Below are 25,152 nucleotides of genomic sequence, written 5' to 3'. Positions count from 1 at the left end.
TGTAGCATCTCTGCCCTTCCTGTACCTCTCCCACATCCTCATTTCTGGAATCATGGAGTCACCCACAGAAGAAACAGAAACAGACACTCACTTTTGGTTTAGCTCTTGGCTTCAGCTGCTCTAACTTCTTAGCTGCAGCCTCGATTGATGCCGCAGCCCCCAGTAATTCGGTTTCGGCGATGACTGTTGGATCTTCCGGATCCACCCACTCCGTACCTGAAATGAACCCAAAACATCATCATTCTTGGTAGTCATGGTTCTTGGCCTACTGCTGAGATTCAACACAAACATGACACCAGAGGGTGGTCTCTGATGGTCTCCTGGAATTGGATTCAGTTTCTTCCTCCTCTCATTTAATGCCTCTAGTTTCAAAGAGAGCACTTGATTACACGGACATTGTGGGTAAACCTTTGTTTTGATATCACTTATTATACAACTGAACAACTTGTACAACTAGGAGCAGTCATCAGTAAGAACTGTGGCAAACAAGCTCACATAAACCAGGGCTGTCTTTTTGTGGGACCTTACAGCTGCCTTCAGCTGAAAGCTCTAGGAAGTCTAGATAACTCAACACCGGAATGAAAGCAATATGGATGATAAGCCACAGGAATTCTTTACTTCCATCTCCCTAAATATTATTGCCTGGGACGAAACCTTGATCTACAGCATATAAAGTGAGACTGAAACTTCTCCAGCATAGATAGAAAAGCGTTTGATAGAAAAGCAGCCCTCAGAATTATTTAAATTGGCTGACATATTTTTGGTAATTCAGGTCTTTGGGGACAATATGGCATAGTGGATGGAAAGCTGGCCTAGAAGCCAGGAAGACCTGGATTCAAGTAGTGCCTCTGACACATACTAGCTGTGAGGCCCTGGAGTCAAGCTGGCCAGAGTTCAGATCTGGCCTCAGAATCTTTCTAAGCTGGGTGACCTTGGGCAAGTCACTTAACCTCTATTTGCTTCAGCTTCCTCAACTGTTAAAATGGGCATAATGGGGATAAATAGGAATCACAGCACCTACCTCCCAGGGTTGTTGTGAGGATTGAATGAGATAATAATTGTAAAGCGTTTAACCCAGTGCTTGGCATACAGCAGGTGTTTAATAAATGCTTATTTCCACCTTCCCTCCCTTTAGGCAACTCTTTATGACCACAAATTACAAAGCGGCCAACCTTCAATAGTAGAAGGAATTCCCTCATCTGGTAGCTTCCTACACCAATGAATTCACAGGTGCACTGCCTATTCTTATTCCTAGACTTTGGATAAAAACATATATAAAATAAATGATAGCGTCAATCACAGGGAAAGGAGTTTTAAATTGGCTCTTCTTTATAAAAAGATACATGCAGCACAGAGAGAGAAGGCTTGTCCTAAAAAAAGACATATCCCAACCTCGCTATTTCTTGACTATCTCTAATCTTAATTTCTACAACTTTGAGAGATTTTCTTTCCAAAAGGCCATTCAGGAAAGGTGTGAAGCAGATTTTCTTTAAGCTTAGCAAATGATCAAAACCCCAAACAAACCAACCCTCTTAATGATGAGAATGAGTGACGTCAATCTAGGGTGGGGATGATAAGAGAGACTCAAACCCAAACCCACCTTTCATGGCTTCTGCTGCCTGGATAAGTTCGGTCACAGCACCCGCCACTCGCTTAGAGAAGGCAGCCAACTGATGCTTTAGTTCTGGTGTAGGTTTCTGAAGAATCTATGTACGAAAAGAAAACAGAGGCATGATTACATTTTAATGTTACAGAAAATATACTCCTACTTCTACCAAAGCTCACAAACTAGATAAAGATCTAAACCTTAAAACAAACAAAAAAGCCACCCCAATTCCTTACATATCACTTTCAAATTCTAAGAAACACACACCCACACACCAATGAAGGCACCAGTAAGAACAAAAGAACTAGGTATTTGACAACAAAGCAAATGTGTGATCTAAACCTAATGGCTGTTAGCACTCAGAAATCCAACAGTGATAGGAATTCCCAAGAGTACAAGCTGAGGGTGGTGGTGGTGGGGGTGTGGGGGTGCGGCGGTGAGGTGAGACAGGAAGGGACAGAATTCTGATGACCCAGAAAAGGGAGGACCACTTTCATCCTTATATGTTTATTCAAGGTTGCCTTTTTTTTTTTTTAAACTGATGATTTAAAGATAGGTAGTGGTTATCTTTTTTTCCATTCTAGGTCAGATGACCTTTTTCAGCTGAGTTCTTCTCCAGTCCATCAAAGGAAGTCATTACTGTTCAGTCATTTCAGCTGTGTCTGATTCTTCCTGACCCTATTTGGGGTTTTCTTGGCAAAGGTCGTGGGATGGTTTGCCATTTCTTTCTCCAGCTCATTTTACAGATGAGGAAACTAAGGCAAGCAGGGTTAAGTGACTTGCCCAGGGTCACCCAACTAGTAAGTATCTGAGGCCAGATTTTTGCTGAGGAAGATGAGTCTTTCTGACTCCAGACCCAGCCAGCCATCTATTACCCCACCTCGATGCCCCAAGGAAGTCACTAGAATTAAGATAATGTGAACCCTGGTTTCCACCTTCTACCCAAGGATTTAAGTCCTAATTCTACTCTATTAATTAATGATTTTCAGACTCCTTTCCCCAAACTCACTCACTCCTTTAGTCTTTCTCTCTCTATATTCACAGTGGCAATCTTCTCATTTAGAGAACTTAAGAAATTAATAGATGATACTTAGGCTTTTTTGTTTGTTGCATTCTTGTTTGTGAACTCTGTGCCACCATTTGTCTGAGTTCTTCCAAACAAACAAAACAAGTCAACAAACCTTATTTATGATGAAATCTGATGTTGTCAATTTGGTGCAGGGTAATGAGAGAGAATCAAACCCACCTTCCATGGCATTCCTCTTAGCTCTTCCTAAAGCCCTTTGGACTTATGGTATTCTGGGCCCTTGGCTCTATCCTCCCTCCCCGCTCCATCCCCAGGTCCCAAGACTACCAATTACCTCCTACATTAGCAAAGCACAAACACCTTCAAATCATCCTATTGCAAACACAACTTGCAAAAACCAAAAATGTTTTGGAATGCCAAGTCACAATCTCTTGTTCCCTTTCCTCTTTCTTCATCAATACGCTTTATAGCCCATAATCTCTCAATTCTAGCTTGACTGAAGATGCAGAAGAGTGAAGTCTCCAACTTTTAGGTAAAGTAGAATCAAAAGGCCTTAAAGCTTTAGCTGAATCAACTAGGCCATGACTCATGTCACAAGCTGGAGAATCAAGATTGATCGCTTCTGGGCCAAGTGATTATAATACACTAGAACATTCTAGAAATATCACAGACAGAAAGTCCTAACCATTCGAAGTTGTTTATATCTCTGTAAGGTGTAATCCTACAATCCTTAAGGCTATATGTTACTGACTTGTCACAATTTAACACCACATATATATCTTGGAATTTTTTTTCTTCTCTCTTAGATCAACACTCAGCTCTTGATTTGCAACCTTAATGAGAGATGTGTAGTTATAAATAACCACTCAGAATTCTCTTAATAAGTTAAACCCCATCTCTATTTCCTTTTATTAGTTGAGAGTTTGTATAGGTATAAGGACTCCACTCCAGTGAAAGATCTCCCCTGCAATTGTTCTAATTGATATGGGGGACTCTAATATTGTTTCTTCAACAACCTTCTTCCCCATTTCCCCCATCTTCATCTTTAAAACCTGGCTCAGTACTATGTAGACAACAAGTAAGTTGAATTAGTCCTTTAGCCAAATTATATTAAGATTTTTGAGTTTAGTTTTGCAAAAATACTAGAACATTAGGGGTCTATTCCTCTAATAACGAGTTGGAACTAGTTTTCCTAATGCTATGAGCTCCTACTCTATTCTACTGAGCTGGAATCAGAAGTCCTTGTGACTCTCCAATTTTTTCATGCTCAACTCAACTTTTTGGGCTACTCCTTGTGTTGTAAAGCTGAGAAACCACTGGATTTTTAATCATACAACCTAGGTTCAAATCCTAGCCATGCCACATATTATAGAACCTTGAGCAAGCTGCTCAATGTCTCTGGGCCCTCAGTTTCCTTATCTGTAAAATGAGGGGGTTAGGCTCAAGGATCTTTAACGTCCTTTCTAGCTCTGAATCTATAACCCTAGAGTTTCTATAATTCTTTATTTTCAAAGATCAAACAGACAGCAAATATTTATTGTCTACTGTGTGCCCAGAGAGAGCCATGTTAGGCAGGGTGGAGAAACAAAGAGAAATACAGGACACAGTCCTGATGGACATTACAGTCTAGTTGGGGACATCGGATTTATGTACATCAACACTGCCTGCCTGTGCTCGACTGTCAAGAGACTCCCAAAATGGTCTTACTGAGTATTTGCAAATTAGAATCTTGAATGTTACTGTCACCCTGAGTCACAGAAGTACCACTAGTTGCTATTGCTTAGCTGTTCAGTCAGGTCCTATTCTATGTAACCCTATGTACCCTAGGATGTCAGTATTGAGCATGGGGTTTTCTTGGCAAAAAATAGTGGTGTGATTTGCCATTTCCTTCTCCAGAGGATTAAGGCAAACAGAGGTTAAGTGACTGGCTCAGGGCCACACAGCTATAAGTTTCTTGAGGCTAGATTTGGACTTAGATCTTCCTGACTTCACACCCAGAACTCTATCCACTGAGCCATCTAGCTGCCTAAGTACAATTGCAGGCAGAAGGAAAAGATCAGGGTTGGCCTTGTTGGAAAGGGAAGAGGTCTGCATTTTTAAAGCATTTATGTGTCATGGACCCTTTGGCAGACTGGCAAAGTCTATGGACCACTTCTCAGTATACTGATTTTAAACGTGTAAAATAAAATATATAGGATTACAAAGAACAAGTAATACTGAAATATAGCTATCAATACATATATATGTATATGTGTATATATATATATATATGTATATGTGTGTGTGTGTGTGTATACATATATATACATATATTTTGGTATGGCAATTGAGGTTAAGTACTTGCCCAAGGTCACACAGCTAGTACATGTGTCAAGTGTCTGAGGCCAGATTTGAACTCAGGTCCTCCTGACTCCAGGGCCGGTGCTCCACTCACTGCGCCACCTAGCTGCCCCCACTATCAATATATTTTAAAAAACACAAATTTACAGATCCCCTGAAATTTCTTATGACCTCTGTAAGAACCTCTTAGAGAAGTTTGTTTAGCAGTAAGCTAAATGGAAAATCCAATCCTCACTCCCTCCACACATACTCACTTTAATTTTTAAAAATATAGCAACTCCAAATCCTTTTGTAGGTAGTAATTTTTCTCTTGAAAACTAAGACAATAAAATAATTCCAAACCCACACCGACTGTAATATTTATCATCACTTTATAGGTTTGGGTTTGCAAGGTGAACTTCTAAGAGGTCATTTGGAAAATCTTTGGGCTCCAATTAGGAGGCCATCCTGCCACCTGAAGAATGTTCTGTTGTTTTTTCAGTTGTGTCTGACTCTTTGTGACCCTATTTGGGTTTTTTTTTGGCAAAGAAGCTGGATCGGTTATTCTCTAATTTATTTTACAGATGAGGAAACTGAGGCACACAGGGTTAAGTGACCTGCCCCAGGTCACACAGATAAGCGTCTGAGGCTGGCTTTAAACTCAGGTCTTCCTGACTCCAGGCTCAGCCCTCTGACCACTGTACCATCTGGCTGCCCTGCTACCTGAAGAATAGTGGTACCTTAGTTATGGTTGCCTGGTCTGAACAGCCAGGCCTCCCAGAAGCATGGTTAATGTAGAGAATTTTTAAAAAGATATTAGCTATTTGTGCTACATCAGCCAGCGCTATTCATATTGCTGAAAGATAGGAAAAAAAAACACACTCCAACTGCTTCAGAGAGGGAACAAAGAATTATGCTTGAGAACACAGCAGTGAGGGAAGAGAGATGTCAGTTCCGCATAGATTCTGAACTTGTAAGCAAGGGAGAAAATTTATAGTAAACAGTCAGATTTTGAGGGTAAAGCAGGATGAAACAGTTTCTATTTTTATGTTAACATTCTTTCATGGACACAATCTGGGAGCAAGGTGATTTTAAATGGAAGGAAAAAGAAGGAAATTAAAATTCTGCCGGTGGAAATGAGGGTAATTTCAGTGCCACTTAAAGATCACATATTACGGTTGTGCATAAATGTCGGACTCTGATTGCCGGAGCCTGTGATGGGTTCTTTCACTGAACGTTTATAAATGAGCTCACAGGTTGCCCTGTAATCCAAATTCTCTATGCGTTAAAGGCAAACAGCAAATGGGCCAGGCAAAATGCTACACAAAGAGGTGCCTTTGAACCCCAGGGGACAAGAACTGTATTTGGAGTATGTTGGGGGATGTAAGGTATATGAAGACTGGAAAGGTGAGAAGGGTTCAGGGTATGAAGGGTGTTGAATATTAAATAGAGGATTTTATATTTGATCCTGGAGGTGATAGGGAATTATTTTTTGAGTAGAGGGAAGTGGGGTGACATGGTCAGATCTGCACATTAGGAAGATCACTTGGGCAGCTGAGAGGAGGATGGGCTAAAGTGGGGAGAAATGTATGGTATGGAAACCAAGCAGCTAGTGCAGTAGTTCAGGCTTGAGGTGATGAAGGCCTGTACCAAGTGACAGAGGAGAGAAAGGGTCATATAGAAAAGATGATGTAAAGGTAAAATAAAACAGGATATGGTGGTTTGAGAGAGTGAAGAGTCAAAGATGGCTCCTAGGTTGTGAGCCTGGGGACCGGGAGGATGGATGGTGGCATCCTGGTAACAGGAAAATTAGGAAGTGGGGAGGATGGGAGCAGGGATTTAAGTTCAGTTTTGGACATTTTGAGTTTAAGAATATGGAAATGTACAATTAGCAGAATTTAGGGCTGGATAAATCGATCTGAGACCCTAGAAATACTTGAATCCATGGGAGCTGATGAGATCACTATGTGAAACAGTATATAAAGAGAAGAGAATAAGTCAAGGACAGAGTGATGTGGAATAGCCACAGTTAACAGGTATGACGTGGATGAAGATCCAGCAAAGGAGATGGAGGAGAGGTAAAGTAGGTAGGAGGAGAACTGGGAGAAAGCAGTGTCAAGGAAAACTAGAGGAAAGACAGTACCATGGAGAAGAGGGCGAGCAACAATGCTGAAGACTACAGAGAGGTCAGAAAGGATGAGCATTGAGAAAAGGTCACTAGATTTGGGAATTAAGAGATATTTAGTAACTTTGGGGAGGGCAGTTTTGGTTGATGATGTTCCAAACCAGATTTTCGAGAATTAATAAGAGAGTGAGAAGAAAGGCAGTGGAGGCGTCTATTGCAGACAGTCTTCTCTGAAGTTTAGCTGTAAAAAGATAGTAGAGATATGGTGTGACGGATATCGGTGATGGATGGATGGATCAACTTTGAGGATGGAGGACATTTGGGCATGTTTGCAGGCAATAGGAAGCACGTACTGGACAGGGAGAGACTGAAGATAAATGAGAGATGGGGGGATGACAGAAGAGGCAATCTGTAGGAGAAGACAGGATGGAGTGAGACCACTTGTACATGTAGAGAGATTTGCCTTGGCAGGAGAAAGACTAGCTTATCATGTGAGATTGGGGTAAAGGAGATAGTGGCAGAAGATATCTGGTAAATATGAAATGAGGAGGAGGGGAGAAGAAGGAGGTCTTGGTGAATGGTCTCAATTTTTTCAGTAAAATGTGAGGCAAAGTCCTTAGCTGAGAGGGTAAGAGAAGAGAGGCAATCCTGGGAGGTCTGAGGAAGGATTTGAAAGTCTGGAAGAGCCACTGTGGTGAGTGGGATAGTGAATTAATTAGGGAGGCACAAGATGATTTCCTTGCATCAACGAGGACCCAATTTGAGGTTACACACCATAAATTTGTAGTGGACCCAGTCGGTACAATTTCATGATTTTCCTGAGCTTTGTTCAACAGTGCAAGAGCAAAGGCAGAAAATGGTGGGTAGGGCTTGGCAGGACAAGACTGGCCATTTGTAAGGGAGCTCAAGAGAAGGGGCAGTGTAGAGTTGAACTGGTTCACGAAGGTAACAAGTTGGGAAAGGGAGGAGAGTGTAGCTAGTGCAGGGGTGATGCCCTGGGAAAGAATTGAGGGTTTGAGAATCTAGAGGTCACAGTGTGGACAAAGAACAAGGTTTGAGGTGTTAAGGCAGAAGGAGAGCTGGAGCGACAAGAGATTGTGATCGGAGAAGAAAATTTCAGGGTTTACGAATATGGAAATGGTGAATTTGTAGTTGATGTCAAGATCAAGGGCATGACTGTTTTGTGCGTGGTGGAAGTGGGGTAAATCAAGGAGCTAGGAGATTAGGGTATTTGAGGAGATATCAGTATGTTTGCTGAAGCTCCCTAGTATGAGGGCAGGAGTTGGGGAAGAGATAAAGACTTTGAGCTGGGCACTAAACTCACTGAGGAAAGAAGGGAAGTCTAGTGGAAGTTATAAAATAGCTACCAGAATTTTGATTGGTTGGGTGGTACATACATACATACATACACACACACATACATACACACAAAACAATACACATATGTATATACAGGTATATGTATATACACATGTATGCATGTATATATGTAAATGTAAATATATACATGTACATTGAAACACACATCCTCAAACATACACCTATGAATATATGTATAGATACAGATACACACACATCTATTTATCTATCTATCCAGAGATCTACCTCTGGACAGACAGACAGACAGACAGATATGTGTGTGAAGAGGAGGATGTGCTCGACTTGGGAGAGATTTGAGGCAAGCAGACCCACCAGCAGCTCTAACAATAATCCAGGCATGAGGTGAGGAAGGGCCTGCACCAGGGTGGTGGCAGTGTCAGAGAAGAGAAGGGGGCATATACAAGAGATGAGTCAAAGGTAAAATCAATATGTATGTGTACATACATTTACTTATTGCTAGCAGACACTTTAAATGGACAGTGAACTTGGCTCAGAATTAAACAGGAGAAAGAGAGGGTTTGATTTCACTTAGAAAACTACATAGCACTTTCAACAACTTCAAACTTCTCCCTGAAACCAAAATCCATCTCTGTCCCAGCAGGTCCATTCCTCCAGTAACGATACAGAGGTGTCAGTCATGCAATATGACCGTCTCTAAATCTTCTTCCACACTGGAGCAACTGGTAGAAACAGGACTAAAGAAAACAAATTGATCAAACAGCAAATACAGAGTGTCCCAAAAGTCTTAGTAGAGTTTTAGGGTTAAGCTTCAAGAGCTTAAATAAGTTCTTTAAGCTTTTAATGGCTTAAAACTGCACTAAGACCTTTGGGATACTCTGTATTTATTAAACACCTATCATGTGCTAGGTACTATGGGAGGTGATGAGTACATAGAGACAAAAAAAAAAAATCAAACAGTCCCTGCCCTCAAGGAGCTTCCAATCTGAGAAGGGGCGGTGGGGCGGGGGAGGAGGAGATGGACAATATGAACATATGTAGGAATACAAAATATATTTAAATTAGATAAAAGATAATATATTTTTGGGTAAAGCCCTAACTGGCATTGAGGACAGACAATTGGCCTTAGAGTCCGGAAGACCTAAGTTCAAATTCGGTCTCAGACACTTACTAGCTGTATGACTCTGGGCAAGTCACTTAATCTTGTTTGACTCAGTTTCCTCATCTGTAAAATGATCTGGAGAAGGAAATGGCAAACCACTCCAGTATCTGTGCCAAGAAAACCCCAAATGGGGTCATGAAGAGTCAGACATGACTGAATAACAACAACCCTTTTTATATCATCCATAAATTACCTCAGAAGATGGTAGTCTAAATGTGAGATCCTTTATTAATAACCAGTGAGTGGACATACTACCACTGCAGGAACTAAATAATTATCAATCTTGATGACCTCAGTATAAGTTAAATTAAAAGGCAGAAGGAAGTTGCAACTAAATGGAATGATGAATCACAGGGTTTCTTTGGAGAGGTGAATGAAGCTGGAGGAGTTGGGTCTACTGGGTACCCAAATGCAACAATCAATATCGTTTCACAGGACATTTAGTCATCTCCTACTGCAGGGATCATCGTAAGTATCTGCAAAAAGCCCACTAGGAAAATAATTGCAGTGTACACAACGTCTGCCGTAATTAATCAACAAGTATTTGTGAATCACTTAATACGTGCCAGGCACTGTTTTAGGCACTGGAGATGAAAATACAAAGAATGAAACAATCCTTACTTGTAGCGAGCTTACATTCTAGTGGAGGGGAGAGACAGTGTGTGTGTGTGTGTGTGTGTGTGTGTGTGTGTGTACCTGCATGTGCACCTGTATGCACAAACACACACATAAAAACATACAACATAAATATAAATTTAATAAATATAAATAAACAAAAAGTAATTAAATATAAGGTAATTTGGGAAGGAGGTCACTAGAGTCTGGGGAATAGGGAAAGGATTCATTCAGAAGATGAGTTGGATGTTAAAAGAAGAGAGGGTCTCTGTGAGGCAGCAGTAAGGACTGAGTACATTCCAGGCATGGGGGTCAGTTAGTACAAAGGTGCAGAGACTGAAGACAAGAGTGTGGTGCATGAAGAACAGAAAGAAAACTAGTTTAGTTAAAACACAGAATGTGGGAAGTGTGTAACTTATAATGAGGGGGAGAGATGGTTGGGATCAGGTTGTACAGGGCTTTAAAAGCTAAATAAAGAAGTTTGTATTTTATTCTAAAGGCAACAGGAAGCTCCTTAAGGTGATTAAATAGGGGAGTTCCATGGTCATATCTGTGCTTATGGAAAGTAACTTTGGCACCAGCGTGGAGGATTGACTGGAGTGGGGAGAAACTTCAGGCAAGAGACCAATTAGGAGGCTCTTGCAATAGCCAAGAGGAGGTGAGACCCTGGGGCTAAGGTGGTAGCCATGGGAGAGGAAAGAAGGGATTAGATGTAAGATATGCCATGAAGGTAAAAATGGCAAGATTTGGCAATCGACTGCTTATATGTGGTGAAGTGAAGAGTCCAGGATAATGTCAAGATTACAAAACTGAGGCATTGCAAGAAAAATGGTTCCCTTGTCAAAAACAGGGAAGTCTGGAAGAGGGGAGGGTCAAGAGACACGCTGAGTTTAAGACTTCAAGACTGAAATGTCTCCAACAGGCAATTAATGATGTGGGACTGAAACTCACCTCGAGGGAGACAATGTGGCTGGAGTCATCTCTATAGGGAACAGTCAAACCCCACAGAAGTGGATGAGGTTAACAAGAGAGAACGTAGGGAAATAAAAGAGAAGGGGGCCCAGGACAGAGCCTTGGACGATACCCCCAGTTAGGGAGCATGATATAGATCAGAGCTGTCCAACTTTAGGTTTTTAATGAAACAACATACAACATATTTTGATTTGCCCTTTTAGTGAGAGCTCTGCGGTAGCTCAGCTTCGTTTACTAAAGTATTTATGTAAATTTCTGTGCTTGTAGGTGGGCTGCATTTTGGACAGCCCTGATATAGATGACGAAGTAACAAAGAAGAACGTGGAAGATGAAAAGGTAGAGCAATTTTTCGAGAACTCAATTTATTGTTTAGTCATTTTTCAGTCATATCTGACCCTCCATGACCCCATTTGGGCTTTTCTTGGCAAAGATACTGGAGTGGTTTGCCATTTCTTTCTTCAGCTCACTTTACAGATACAGAAACAAAGGCAAATAGGAGTAAGTGACTTGTTCAGGGTCACACAGCTAGTAAGTATCTGAGGTTGCATTTGAATTCAAGAATATGAGTCTTCCTGACTTGGTCCAGTGCTCTATCCACTGCGCCACGTAGAGCTGCCCCAAGAACTCAATAGTAACCTTAAACTAAATCAACGTAGAGTTTAATACTCAGTGACTTCAAGGCAAATGCAGGAACAGGTGAGGAGGATGAAGAATATTAGAAAACGTTGCATAAGAGACATGGCCAAAGACTTGTACACAATAAAGAAGCCTCACACACCACAAACATTTTCTTTAAGAAAATAATCAGAAGGCACTGGTATGGCAGCACTGAATAACAAGCATAGCGTGCGCACGCACACACACACACACACACACACACACACACACACACACACACACAGAAATGCATTTTATTTTAATGCATAAGAAGGGATTCACTGATATGGAAGTCTTTCCTGAGTCAGCCAGACCACTCACTTATTAGATTCAAAGATCAAAATTAGTACCAAGCTGGAAGAATAGAAATGAGAAAAAGATGGGGCATGTGATCAAAAGAACCCCAACCAGACCTCTATAAACGAGGAAACGAGGCTGAAAGGGGGGGAATGTATGGAGGAGGCAGCAATACCAATGACAACAATTCTGTACTGAAGCTTTAACTGGACTGTTGGGAAGGAATACCTGCAACCAAAGAGACTGTAGAACCACTTAAGTGGAGTAGATTGTTTCAAATTTTTGTGGCATTCTCATTTATAATTCAAACCCTTAATCATACTGGTTTCTTCTTTTGTTACTGGAATAATAAGGAATATTTGGAATAGTAAAGTCTCTTGAACTTTCTTGTTCTTTAGATCCTTATAGTTCTTTTACTTTACTTTGTAATAAGTCTGCTTTAGGAAATTAACATTTCTAAAATTTAATTTAAATTAATTCAGCATTTTAGTTAATTTAACAAAAATTAATGTAACCAAAAAAAAAAAAAGAAAAAGAAATGGGCTCTGATATGTTACAAGCTCCCCAAATGCACAGGTAACTGGGAAAACAAACAGATGGGGAAGAAGCCCTAGGATTGATAATTAATCTTAGATTATTAATAGTACTTACGTTTTAAATTTGCTTCTTGTAAGCCACTGGAATTTACCTTTTTAAAGAGCCTATCTGATAACTTCAATGATTTAAGTCAGGGGTTCTTAACCTTTTTAACAACATGGACCCTTTTTTGAGTAACGTTGTTAAATGAAAAATAAAATAAATATGATTTCAAAGGAATCCAACTATATTGAGATACACTTATCAAAATTTTAAAAAGCCCTATAAATTTATAAAGCCCTGATCTAAACTAATAGAAAAAATGTAAATAGTCCCATTCAAGGTTATCTTGAAAATTAGTACATAGGGTTAGGGAATTTTGCAGATTTTTTAAAGACTCATTTTAACTTCCTTTCCTTTTTCTTCTGTTTAACGGTTTTCTTTTTAGAACTGGCTACCTCCATATTACAAGTCTACAAACGGCCAAGCAAAAATGAAGTACATTTCCTCTGTAATTACATGTTACAATGACAATAATTGTGTTGAAAGATGAAAAAGAAACCCAGGTGGTAGGCTTTGAACAGACACATAAACTGTTCAATTTTGCAGAATTTAAGGTTTGAAAGACCTGTTTCCATAGTAAATACAAGGGAAGATGAAACTCATAATAGACCACAAACTAATGGAAATGTTAGCAACTACTTAAATAAAAATTCACTGTAGCAAGGTAATACTGAAGGATAACTGTCTTTTTAAAAGAAGTCCCCAGGTCAGAAGAGTCCATGGTTGTTCCCTCTGACACCTGGCTGGTTGGCCCACCCAGAGCTGAAAGCTACCAAACCATCTAAGACACAGAGATATATTCTACAGCCCAGGAAAAGGTGCTAACTGGTGCAGTAAATGTTGTGCTGGCCTAGAACTCAGAAAGATCTGAGTTCCAATGTGACCTGAGACACCAACTGTGTGACTCTGGGCAAGTCACTTAACCTCCATTTGTACATCTCACTTTATATTTATGATCAGTGTTACTGAATAGGGTTATTTCTATTGTTATATCTTTCAAGGAATCTTTGTTAAAAAAGAACTTTGGTGGCATTTTGTTTTACCAAATAAAATGCTCTCTTATAATCTACAAATAGTAAGCAAGATAGATTTATAGTCTCAATATCTTTCAGTCAAGGGCAAAATGGCAAAGATGTGGCCTACTGTTGATTATCAGTTGCAAAAGCCCGCTTCTTCCCTACTAAAACCCTCCTCAAGGATGACCTTGACTTACGTATAGACAAGCTGGAGATGAAGATTTTGTATAAGTGGGAAAGTAGGCAGGTGGGTCAGTAATTAATGTTTTTTCAGTTGACTTTTTGGGGGGGTATATTAATAAAGGTCACGATTTTTCCCATGCCTTTGGTATATTCCCCACCTTAGGAAACCTTGGCTATCATTTCATCATCACCTTGACAATTATGGCTCTTCTAGCATGGATCTCACTTATGTTCATTTGCTCTAGTAGAGTTGTTTGACCCATCTCTGTTCTCTCTCTATTTGTAATTCTACCTCTCTTATAAACACATGTGGAACTGTTACATTAGGGTTCAAGGGTAGCAGTTCCATTGCTCTTGGTGTATAAAACATTGGTTTTAAAAATCTTTATAGATCTTTTCCATTTTTCTTCTATTTGACTCCCTCCTTCCATTCTTGTCCTTTAAAGGAATTTGTGTTTGAGATTACTTGCTTAGTTGGCATTTCTTGCCAAGTTTTAAAAAAAACAAAACCCTGGTATTACCCTCTAATGCTTTTCTCTACTTTATGAGATATTTCTCCTAATCATCCATCATCCTTTATAAAATTTTACAAACGAGTGTATATTTTAAACCACTGTTGGCTTTGGCAGCCGCCTCTCTACTTGGCAACTACAGTAAGTCAAATGTTTGCCGGCTAAGGTGCTTTCTGGGTTTTTCTGGTATTCTTGTGGTAATGTATTTACAGTGGCTAAACTTTGGTATAAAATAACCTTAGTTAATATTGATGTCATTTCTGATGTCCATTCCTCATTACTGATTTCTTATAATGTCTTAATGGAGAAGATACCTTGCTTGAAGATAGCCTTCAAGGATATATTTAATACAACCAAGTGAAATGCTTTTTTGTTTTTTAAAAAAAATCACTCAACAACAGATGCCACAGGATCTTATTTTCTCTATACCCCTATAGGCATTTCTGCAGCACTAAAGATGGAGTCCATGATAGGAAGTCTTTTCATGTTTTCATGAATAAATCCGCAATTCATGCATTCTCCCTGAGGCTTTCTCAGCACCAATTTTTTTGGGGGGAGGTAAAAGTATCATCTGTGAGCCTTCTTATTCTTTTGAAATCTTTATTCTACTTGAGAGACTTTGAAAATCAATTCCTAGGCACCTTAAAAATTGTGTCCATGGAGGGGGTGGGCAGAGCCAAGATGGCGCTATGAAAGGAAGGAACTACCGGAGCTCTCTCAGAAATTCTGTCAGATAAATCTAAAAAAGTGAATCTGAGCAGATTTGAGAGAGTTAGCAGCCACTAGTAGACCGAGAGGGGTAGGAGCGCTGGGCACATGGATCGGTACCCAATCAAACCAACCGGGAACAGCAGAGGAATCCAGCCAGCACACTGGTCTGGGAGAGCACTGGGTGAGTGAAACGCCGCAGCAGGAACAGGCCCAGAGCGGACGTACTGGCTACAGCAGCAATTGAACCCCAAACCTCCCAGCCCAGCATGGGAGTCTGTTGGAGTGCAGAGGCCTGCAGCCGTGGGAGCAGCTAGCCTGGAGGCCTCCAACACACAGTCTAAAGGTTTGAAACTCGCCTTCCTGCCGGTAGCCAGGATGTGCAGGTAAAACGGCTCATATCCCTCCCTTGACTAAACCCAGAGAAAAAAACCTCAGGAGAAACAGAGGAGCCAGAAGGGGGTCTTCAGCAGCCAGAGAAGTGGGGGAGAGGGCCCTTCCCGTGGTGGCAGAAGTAGCCTATTACAGGAAGAGAGGTGTCCCAGCAACCCTCACCTTAGCAGAACAATGAGAGTAACTGAGCCCCAGGGGGTGGAGCTAACTAACGTCAATGCCAGGACCCCAGACTTGGCTTTGCACAGCCAGGGGAAGTGGCAGACACCAACACAGACTCGAGCTGAGACCACTCCTGCTGTAGAGCAGTCCTGAGGAAGAGGAGACTCCCAGCAGGCAGACCACCCCTCCCCCACACCTCAAGAAACCAGAGGCCATAGCACATAAATCTAGCCCCCAGCACAAGAAACTTGGGACAGAGCCCCCTAAGCCTCAGAAACAAGAGATCTACTTCAGACACCAGGAGGGGAAAAAAAAACACCAAGAAAAAGAATTGTAAGAAGCTTTCAAAGACAACTGACCCATATTATGGAGACAGGGAAGACCAAAATACCAATTCAGAAGAGCACAGCATGGATACTACACCCATATCTGAAACCCCAAAAGGGAAAGTGAACTGGTCTCCAGACCAAAAAGCATTCCTGGAAGAACTCAAGGAGGACTTTAAAAACCAAATTAGGGAGGTAAAAGACAAAATGGAAAAAATGGAAAAAACAGAAAAAAAAATTCATTGAGGAAAACAAATCTTTAAAAGGTAAAATCAGGGAATCGGTTAAGGATAATCAGAATATAATTGGAGAAAATGTCTCATTGAAAAGTAAAATCAGCCAAATGGAAAAGGAGATAGAGAAGACAAAGGAAGAAAACAAAACATTAAAAATCAGAATTGGGCAAGTAGAAGCTAATGACTCTATGAGACATCAAGAATCAGTCAAACAAAATCTAAAAAACGAAAAAATAGAAGAAAACATGAAATATCTGATTGGAAAAACAACCAACCTGGAAAACAGATCCAGGAGAGACAAACTAAGAATTATTGGTCTACCTGAAAGCTATGATGAAAAAAAGAGCCTGGATAGTATCTTCCATGAAATCCTTAAAGAAAATTGCCCGGAGGTCCTAGAACCAGAGGGTAAAACTGTCATCGAAAGAATCCATCAATCACCCCTGGAAAAAGATCCCAAATTGAAAACTCCAAGAAATACTATAGCCAAATTCCAGAAGTACCAGGTCAAGGAGAAAATATTGCAAGCAGCTAGAAAGAAACAACTCAAATATCATGGAAATACAGTTAGGATCACGCAGGATCTTTCAGCTTCTACATTAAATAACAGGAGAAATTGGAATGCAATATTCTGAAAGGCAAATGAGCTTAGACTACAAAATTGAGCATAATTTTCCAGGCAAGGAGATGGACATTCAATGAAATACGGGAATTCCAGACCTTCCTGATGAAAAGGCCTGAGCTCAATGGAAAATTTGATCACCAAATACAAAACTCAAGAGAGACATGAAAAGGTAAATGGGGGGGGGGGAACCCCTAGTTAATCAATAAGGCTAATTAATTACATCCTTATATAGGAGTATTTTGTTTTATATATGTTTGATATATATATATATATATATATATATATATATATATATATATATATATATATATATGTCAATCTTGAGAATAGTATACTTATTATGATAATTGAATGGGATATTCATAGACTGTGGATGTCAGTATAAAATAACCAATATAATGACAAAAAATATAATTATAGAGATATAAAGGGATGATTCTGGGAGAAGAGGTAAGGAGGTAGTAGAAAAGGAGAAATTACATCACATGAAGAGGCATAAAACATATTGTAGTAGAGGGAAAGAAGGGAGGGAGAAGAGCAGTATCTGAGCTTTACTCTCATTGGATTTGGCTCAAGAAGGGAATAACATACCCTGACAAGTATAGAAATCTAACTTGTCCTACAGGCAGTAGGAGGGGAAAGGGGTAAAAAAAATGAGAGGGGTGGTCAGAAGGAAGGGAAGAAGTAGCAAGTGGAAAACGGGAAGATGACGGAGGGGAATCAAGAGGGAGGGTAAACTGAGGAAGGCGGCAGTCAAAAACAAAACTTTGTTCAGGAGTGGAAGGGGAAAGGGAGAGATAAACAGGGGGGAAATAGGATGGGGAAAAAGGCACAGATAGTTATCATAACTGTGAATGTGAATGGGACGAACTCTCCCATAAAACGGAAATGGACAGCAGAATGGATTAAAAACCATAATCCTACAATATGCTGTTTACAAGAAACACATTTGAAACAGGGGGATACACACAGGGTAAAGGTGAAAGGCTGGAGTAGAATATATTGTGCTTCAGCTAAAGTAAAAAAAAGCAGGGGTAGCAATCCTAATCTTAGACAAAGCAAAAGCAAAGATAGATCTAATTAAAAGAGATAAGGAAGGACACTACATCCTGCTAAAAGGCACCATAAACAATGAAGCAATATCATTGTTTAACATACATAAGTGGTATGGCATGCAAATTCTTAGAAGAGAGGTTAAGGGAATTACAGGAAGAAATACACAGCAAAACCATAATAATGGGAGACCTCAATCTCCCCCTCTCTGAACTTGATAAATCTAACCTCAAAATAAACAAGAAAGAAGTTAAGGAGGTGAAAAGAATTTTAGAAAAGGCAGATATGATAGACCCCTGGAGAAAACTGAATGGGGATAAAAAGGAATATACTTTTTTCTCAGCAGTACATGGCACATACTCAAAAATCGACCATGTACTAGGGCACAAAAACCTCACAATCAAGTGCAGAAAGGCAGATGTAGTAAAAGCATCCTTTTCAGATCATGATGCAATAAAAATTATTTGTAATAAAGAACCAGGGAAAAGTAAGCTAAAAATTAATTGGAAACTAAATAATTTAATTTTAAAGAATGAGTGGGCCAAAGAACAAATCAGAGAAACAATTAATAACTTCATTCAAGAGAATGACAATAATGAGACAACATACCAAAACTTATGGGATGCAGCAAAAGCAGTTCTTAGAGGAAGTTTTATATCTCTAAATGCTTACATGAATAAAATAGAGAAAAAGGAGATCAATGAATTGGGTATGCAACTGAAAAAGCTAGAAAAAGAACAAATTGAAAATCCCCAATTAAATACCAAATTAGAAATACTGAAAATCAAAGGAGAGATTAATAAAACTGAAATCAAGAAAACTACTGAATTAATAAACAAAACCAAGAGCTGGTTTTATGAAAAAACCAATAAAATTGATAAACCTTTGGTCAATTTGATCAAAAAAAAGAAGAAAATCAAATTACCAGTATCAAAAATGAAAAGGGTGAATTCACCTCCAAGGAAGAGGAAATTTAAAAAATAATTAGGAATTATTTTGCCCAATTCTATGCCCATAAATTTCACAACCGTAGGGGTATAGATGAATATCTACAAATATATAAATTGCCCAGGTTAACAGAAGAGGATGTAAAATTCCTAAATAACTTCATCTTAGAAAAAGAAATTGAGCAAGTCATCAATGAACTCCCTAGGAAAAAATCTCCAGGGCTGGATGGTTTTACATGTGAATTTTATCAAACATTTAAAGAACAATTCCTATACTTTATAGACTATTTGGGAAAATAGGTGAAGGAGTCCTACCAAATTCTTTTTATGACACAAATATAGTACTAATACCCAAACCAGGAAGAGTCAAAACAGAAAAAGAAAATTATAGACCAATTTCCCTAATGAATATTGATGCAAAAATTTTAAATAAAATATTAGCAAAAAGATTGCAGCAACTTATTACAAGAATAATACACTATGACCAGGTAGGATTTATTCCAGGAATGCAAGGCTGGTTCAATATTAGGAAAACTATCAGCATAATTGATTATATCAACAACAACACTAGCAGAAACCATATGATCATCTCAATAGATGCAGAAAAAGCCTTTGACAAAATACAACATCCATTCCTCTAAAGAACACTAGAAAACACAGGAATAAATGGAGCCTTCCTTAAAATTATAAATAGCATCTACCTAAAACCATCAACAAGTATTATTTGTAATGGGAATAAACTAGATGCATTCCCAATAAGATCAGGGTGAAACAAGGATGTCCATTATCACTCCTATTATTCAATTTGGTACTAGAAATGTTAGCTGTAGCAATAAGAGAAGAAAAAGAAACTGAAGGCATCAGAATAGGCAAAGAAGAAACTAAATGATCACTTTTTGCAGATAATATGATGATTTACTTAAAGAATCCTAGAGAATCAAGTAAAAAACTACTTGAGATGATAAACAACTTTTGCAAAGTTGCAGGATCTAAAATAAACCCACATAAATCCTCGGCATTCATATACATTACTAACAAAGTCCAACAGCAAGAGATAGAAAGAGAAATTCCATTCAAAGTTACTGTAGACCCTATAAAATATTTGGGAGTCTATCTGCCAAGACAATCCCAGGGCTTACATGAACATAATTATGAAACACTTTTCACGCGAATGAAGTCAGATCTAAATAAATGGAAAAATATCAGTTGCTCATGGTTAGGCCAAGCTAATCTAATAAAAATGACAATTTTACCTAAATTAATCTATCTATTCAGTGCCATACCAATTGAACTACCAAAAATTATTTTACAGAACTGGATAAAATAATAACAAAATTTTCATCTGGGAGAACAAGAGGTCTAGAATATCTAGGGTATTAACTAAAAGAAATGCTAGGGAAGGTAGCCTAGCCATACCAGATATTAAAACTGTACTATAAAGCAGCAGTCATCAAAACTACCTGGTACTGGCTAAGAAACAGAGTCGTGGATCAGTGGAATAGGATAGGTACACAAGATGCAGTAGTCAACAACTATAGCAATCTACTCTTTTGATAAACCCAAAGAATCCAGCTTCTGGGCTAAGAACTCACTACTTCACAAAAACTGCTTGGAAAATTGGAGAATGGTAGGGTAGAAACTGGGCATAGACCAATATCTTACACCATATGCCAAAATAAAGTCAAAATGGGTTCATGATTTAGGAATAAAGGCAGATACTGTAAGTAATTTGGGAAAGCAAGGAATAGTTTACTTTTCAGATTTATGGAAAAACAAAGAATTCATGACCCAACAAGAGATAGAGAGCATTACAAAATGCAAAATGGATAATTCTGATTATGTTAAATTGAAATGTTTTTGTATAAAAAAGCCAATGCAACAAAGATTAGGAGGGAAGCAGAAAACTGGGAGGAAATCTTTACAACCAGTGTCTCTGATAAAGGCTTCATCTCTAAAATATACAGGGAACTGAGCCAAATTTATAGGAATACAAGTCATTCCCCAATTGAGAAATGGTCAAAGGATATGAACAGACTGTTTTCAGAGGAAGAAATTAAAGATATCTATAGGCATATGAAAAAATGCTCTAAACCACTATTGATTAGAGAAATGCAAATCAAAACAACTCTTAGTACCACATCTCTCCTGTCAGATTGGCTAAAATGACAAAACAGGAAAATGATAAATGCTGGAGAGGATGTGGGAAAACTGGAACATTGTTACACTGCTGGTGGAGTTGTGAACTGATCCAGCCATTCTGGAGAGCAATTTGGATCTATGCCCAAAGGGCTATAAAAATGTTCATACCCTTTGACTCAGCAATACCACTTTTAGAGTTGTATCCCAAAGAGATCACACAAGTGGGAAAAGGACCCATATGTACAAAAATATTCACAGCGGCTCTTTTTGTAGTAGCAAAGAATTGGAAATCAAGGGGATGCCCATCAATTGGGGAATGGCTGAACAAGTTGTGGTATATGAAGGTAATGGAATACTATTGTGCTATAAGAAATGGGGATAATGGGACTTCATAATAACATGGAAAAACCTACATGATATAATGCTGAGTGAGTGGAGCAGAACCAGAACATTATACACAACCATAGATATATTGATTCTGTGATGACTAACCCTGATAGACTTGGCTCTTCTCAGCAATACAAAGTGCAAAGACAACTCCAGAGAGAGAGCTATCTACATCCAGAGAAAGAACTATGAATTATGAATGCAGATTGAAGCACACTGTTTGCTCTCCTTCCCCCCCCCCCTTTTTTCTCTTTTGTGTGTTTTTGGCTTTTTTGGTTTTGAGTCTTCTTTCTCCTGATTCACTCCATTGGTCATAATTCTTCTTTACAACTTGAGTATTGTGTAAATACGTTCAATGCGAAGTTATATGTAGAAGATATATTGAATTCCATGCCTTCTTGGGGAGGGAGGGGGGAAGCGGGGAAGAAAATCTGGAACTCAAAACTATGTGGAACTGAGCATTGTAAACTAAAAATAAAAAATCTTAATTAAAAAAAGTGGGTACATAAGACAAGTTCACAATTTAAGATAAATTTCTTTTTTTGGGTGTTCTTTGTATAGTAGATTGTGTTTGTGGATGGTTAATAAATTAATAATAACAAAAAATTGTGTCCATTCCAACATGACATACGTATAGATTTTCCATATGTATCTGATCACGTCCAGGAGCTCTTTTGGACAGCGTTCTTAAACGTCACTATCATTTCTGAACATAGGTGAAAGACATCAAATGTGGTAATTCTACTAGCATTACTAAGAAACGTAGATCAATATAGTAACACCAGCAGATCTGTTCCATTTTGTGTTTTTTATCCTTATTCCAATTTCATTTTCAAATGCTATCTAGACGATTGGACATAGCCAGATCTCATGGAAAGCTGGCTGCAAGCTTATTTTCCCTTCAAAAACTTTTCACTATTTTATAAGAACAAATTGCTTGAAGTGTTCCTTCCTAACATACTCTAAACTGATGTTATCCTTGGTTACCATGTCTCTCCACTTAACAGGGAGATTAAGTGTTTTCTCTAATTCTTGTCTCATTTAATTTTGTTTTGGTGACTTTTTTTATCGATTACACTTTTTAATGATAAGAGTCAATATCTTTATACTTATCCATTTCTCATTTTAAAAAATTAATAGTCTGTCTAAATAGGTTAGGTCAGAGCTGCTGTAATCGCATGTGGTCTCTACCCTCTAATCTTTATTCTTCTGTCTGATTTGTTATTTAATCAATTTTTTTTACTTCAACCAAGTCATGATCTGATTACATATAGACAGGATTTTGTCAACTTCAAGTGATCTCTCAAGTAGAATCCAGATTACCACTGAGTCAATAAGCATTTCTTTAGTGTCTACTGTGTGCTAAGCTCTATGCTAAGCATAAAACGGTCACTGCCCTCAAGAAGCTTAGAGTCTAATGGGTGAGACAATATGCAAACTGAACTATGTAGAAACAAGACATATACAGGATAAATTGGACGTGATGAAGATGAGGAAGGCACTGGCATTATGTGGTATCAGGAAAGGCTTCTTTTAGGTGAAATTTTAGCTAGTACTTGAAAGACGTCAGGGAGGCCAAGAAGATGGAGATGAGGAGGGAGAGAATTCCAGCCAAGGGGGACAGCCGGTGAAAATACCTGGAGTTGGGTGATAAGTATCTTATGTGAGGGAGAGCAAGGTGGCTGGTGTCATTGGATTATACAGTATGTTGAAGGGGTGAAGGGAAGGACTGGAAAGGTAAGAAGGGGCCAGGTTATGAAGAACTTTGAATGTTAAACAGAGTTTCCTCTTTGCTTGGGATACTTAAGAGGGATGGCACGAGTACGAGTTGCACTGGATGGCTTCTGAGATCTCTTACAACTCTGAGAGTCTATTATTATAATACCTCCTTTATCTGCCTATTCAAAAAACCTACGATGCATTCTTTCACTAAGCTGAAACTTTTTTTTATGTCTTCTGGTTTCAATTATGCTAATATGGAAGTAATTCAGTTACTTCTACGCAGCTAGGTTCTGATTAGTGTGAAGTGGTCGCATTATTTGAAATGTGCACTATTTCAGGTAAAATTGTATGTAAAATCTGGTAATTAGGTCTAGCTCAATATGCAGGGCAAATTCAAATAATGCAACCGCTTAACAGGGATTCATTATTTGCACTAATTGGGACCTAGCTTTAACATGTTAAGTCAACTTATTTTTACCTGAATAAAGATCACAAGAAAGGAGTTCCAATAGATAAATTAACTTTTATGGAAAGTTTAAGCACTGTGATTCTTAGCACTCTTTGCCACCATCATTCTGTAAGAAAAAGGCCCCCATCCAGGACAGAGAGCCATTATGGATTTTTGTCCATTTTATGGGTTGCTTTGACAAAAAAAAAATCATGATGATGACTGATAATGAACTTCTTTGAATCTAGTCAGGCTGGTCCTTGGGCCTAGACTCCTCAGAGAAACCAGGGTCCCTCTGTACCAGGAGGAAGTACAGGAATAGAACCTATGTGACAGCATGTGGCGCACATAAACTAAGGTTCCATAATCTAAGTGATTTCCATGGGGAGAATTCTAATACACAGATCCATTGGTTTCAGTTTTTATAATTAGGTTTCTTTGCTGTCTGTGTATTTCAAGACTTGGTTCTCTCATTTTATTTTATCTATATTCCAAAAGTTAATCGATTTAAGCAGACGTTAAGGCCCCTGCCTTGCAACGAACATTTGCACCTGTTTCCTTTCCATGGCACTCCAGCCCACAGGTTTCTGCTCAGGGAGATTAAGTACACCAGCAGCCTACAAGGACATAGATTATCAATCTCTTATTGCTTTACAGGCACAAAGGATAAAAGCATTTAAGAGCAGGCATCTTACCATATCATCACATCATCCCTTCTATCTCGTCCTTGCCCCGATGGGGTCTAGAATCAAATAGATCTGAGTTCAAATCTAGCCTCATTCTAGATCGATTGTGCCCGCCAAGTCTTTAACCTCTGTTTGCTGCATTTTCCTCGACTACAAAGTGGGAACGATAAGAACACCTACCTCCTAGGGTTGTGAGGGTCAAATGTGATACTACTAGTAGTGCTTAATAAAGAAGAGAACAAACATATTTTAAGTGTCCCAACCCTGAGAGGCAGGTAGGATTATTAGTCCCATTTTAACATTGAGGAAACTGAGGCTGTGAGGTAAAGTGACTTGTGCAGAGTCACACAGCTATGAGGATCCGAGGCTATATTTGAACTCAGATCTTCTTGACTCCAGGTCTAGCACTCTATCCACTGGAACACCTACTGCTTTGATAAATGCTTTTTTCCCCCCTCCTTCTTATGTTACAGATAAGGAAACCAAGGCACAGAAGTCAAGGAACTTGCAAAAAAAATTTAACAATTAATTGAAAACTACTTAAAGTCAGTACGCTGTTATTAAGTGGTGACTACGTGAATGGCACTGTGCTGGATATACAAAGACATCTGCCTGCTCCTAAGAAGCTTGCATTTTATTGGAGGAAATCACCACAGACACTGAGGAGTAACTAAACTGCAAAAGCATCTATGAAGACAATATAAAGTCATTTTGTGGTGGGAGCAGAACACTGAGCAGAACTCAGATCCCTTCTCACTTGTGGCACCAATGTTTCCCCCTACTATTACTCCAAGCTGCCTCCTTTGTCAAGGTCACCTGAACAATCTCCTCTACTTTCCCTAGAACGTGCAC

At 39.1% G+C, this 25,152-nt stretch overlaps 1 protein-coding gene across 1 annotated transcript in view; it reads right to left on the bottom strand.

Annotated features, from left to right (window-relative positions):
• The window catches only part of TLN2 (talin 2), a 268,344-nt gene that overhangs the window by 25,402 nt on the left and 217,790 nt on the right, over positions 1-25,152 (bottom strand). The window contains exons 50-51 of the mRNA XM_036734916.1: positions 1,601-1,706; positions 92-216 (exon numbers count right to left, since the gene is read on the bottom strand). Coding sequence (XP_036590811.1) covers positions 92-216; positions 1,601-1,706 — 231 coding nt within the window. The remainder of the gene's footprint in view (positions 1-91; positions 217-1,600; positions 1,707-25,152) is intronic.

This window comes from Trichosurus vulpecula, chromosome 8 (assembly GCF_011100635.1).
Source record: "Trichosurus vulpecula isolate mTriVul1 chromosome 8, mTriVul1.pri, whole genome shotgun sequence".
NCBI lineage: Eukaryota > Metazoa > Chordata > Mammalia > Diprotodontia > Phalangeridae > Trichosurus > Trichosurus vulpecula.
The sequence above is the reverse complement of the archived record's forward strand: the minus strand, read 5'-3'. Positions and strand labels throughout refer to the sequence as shown.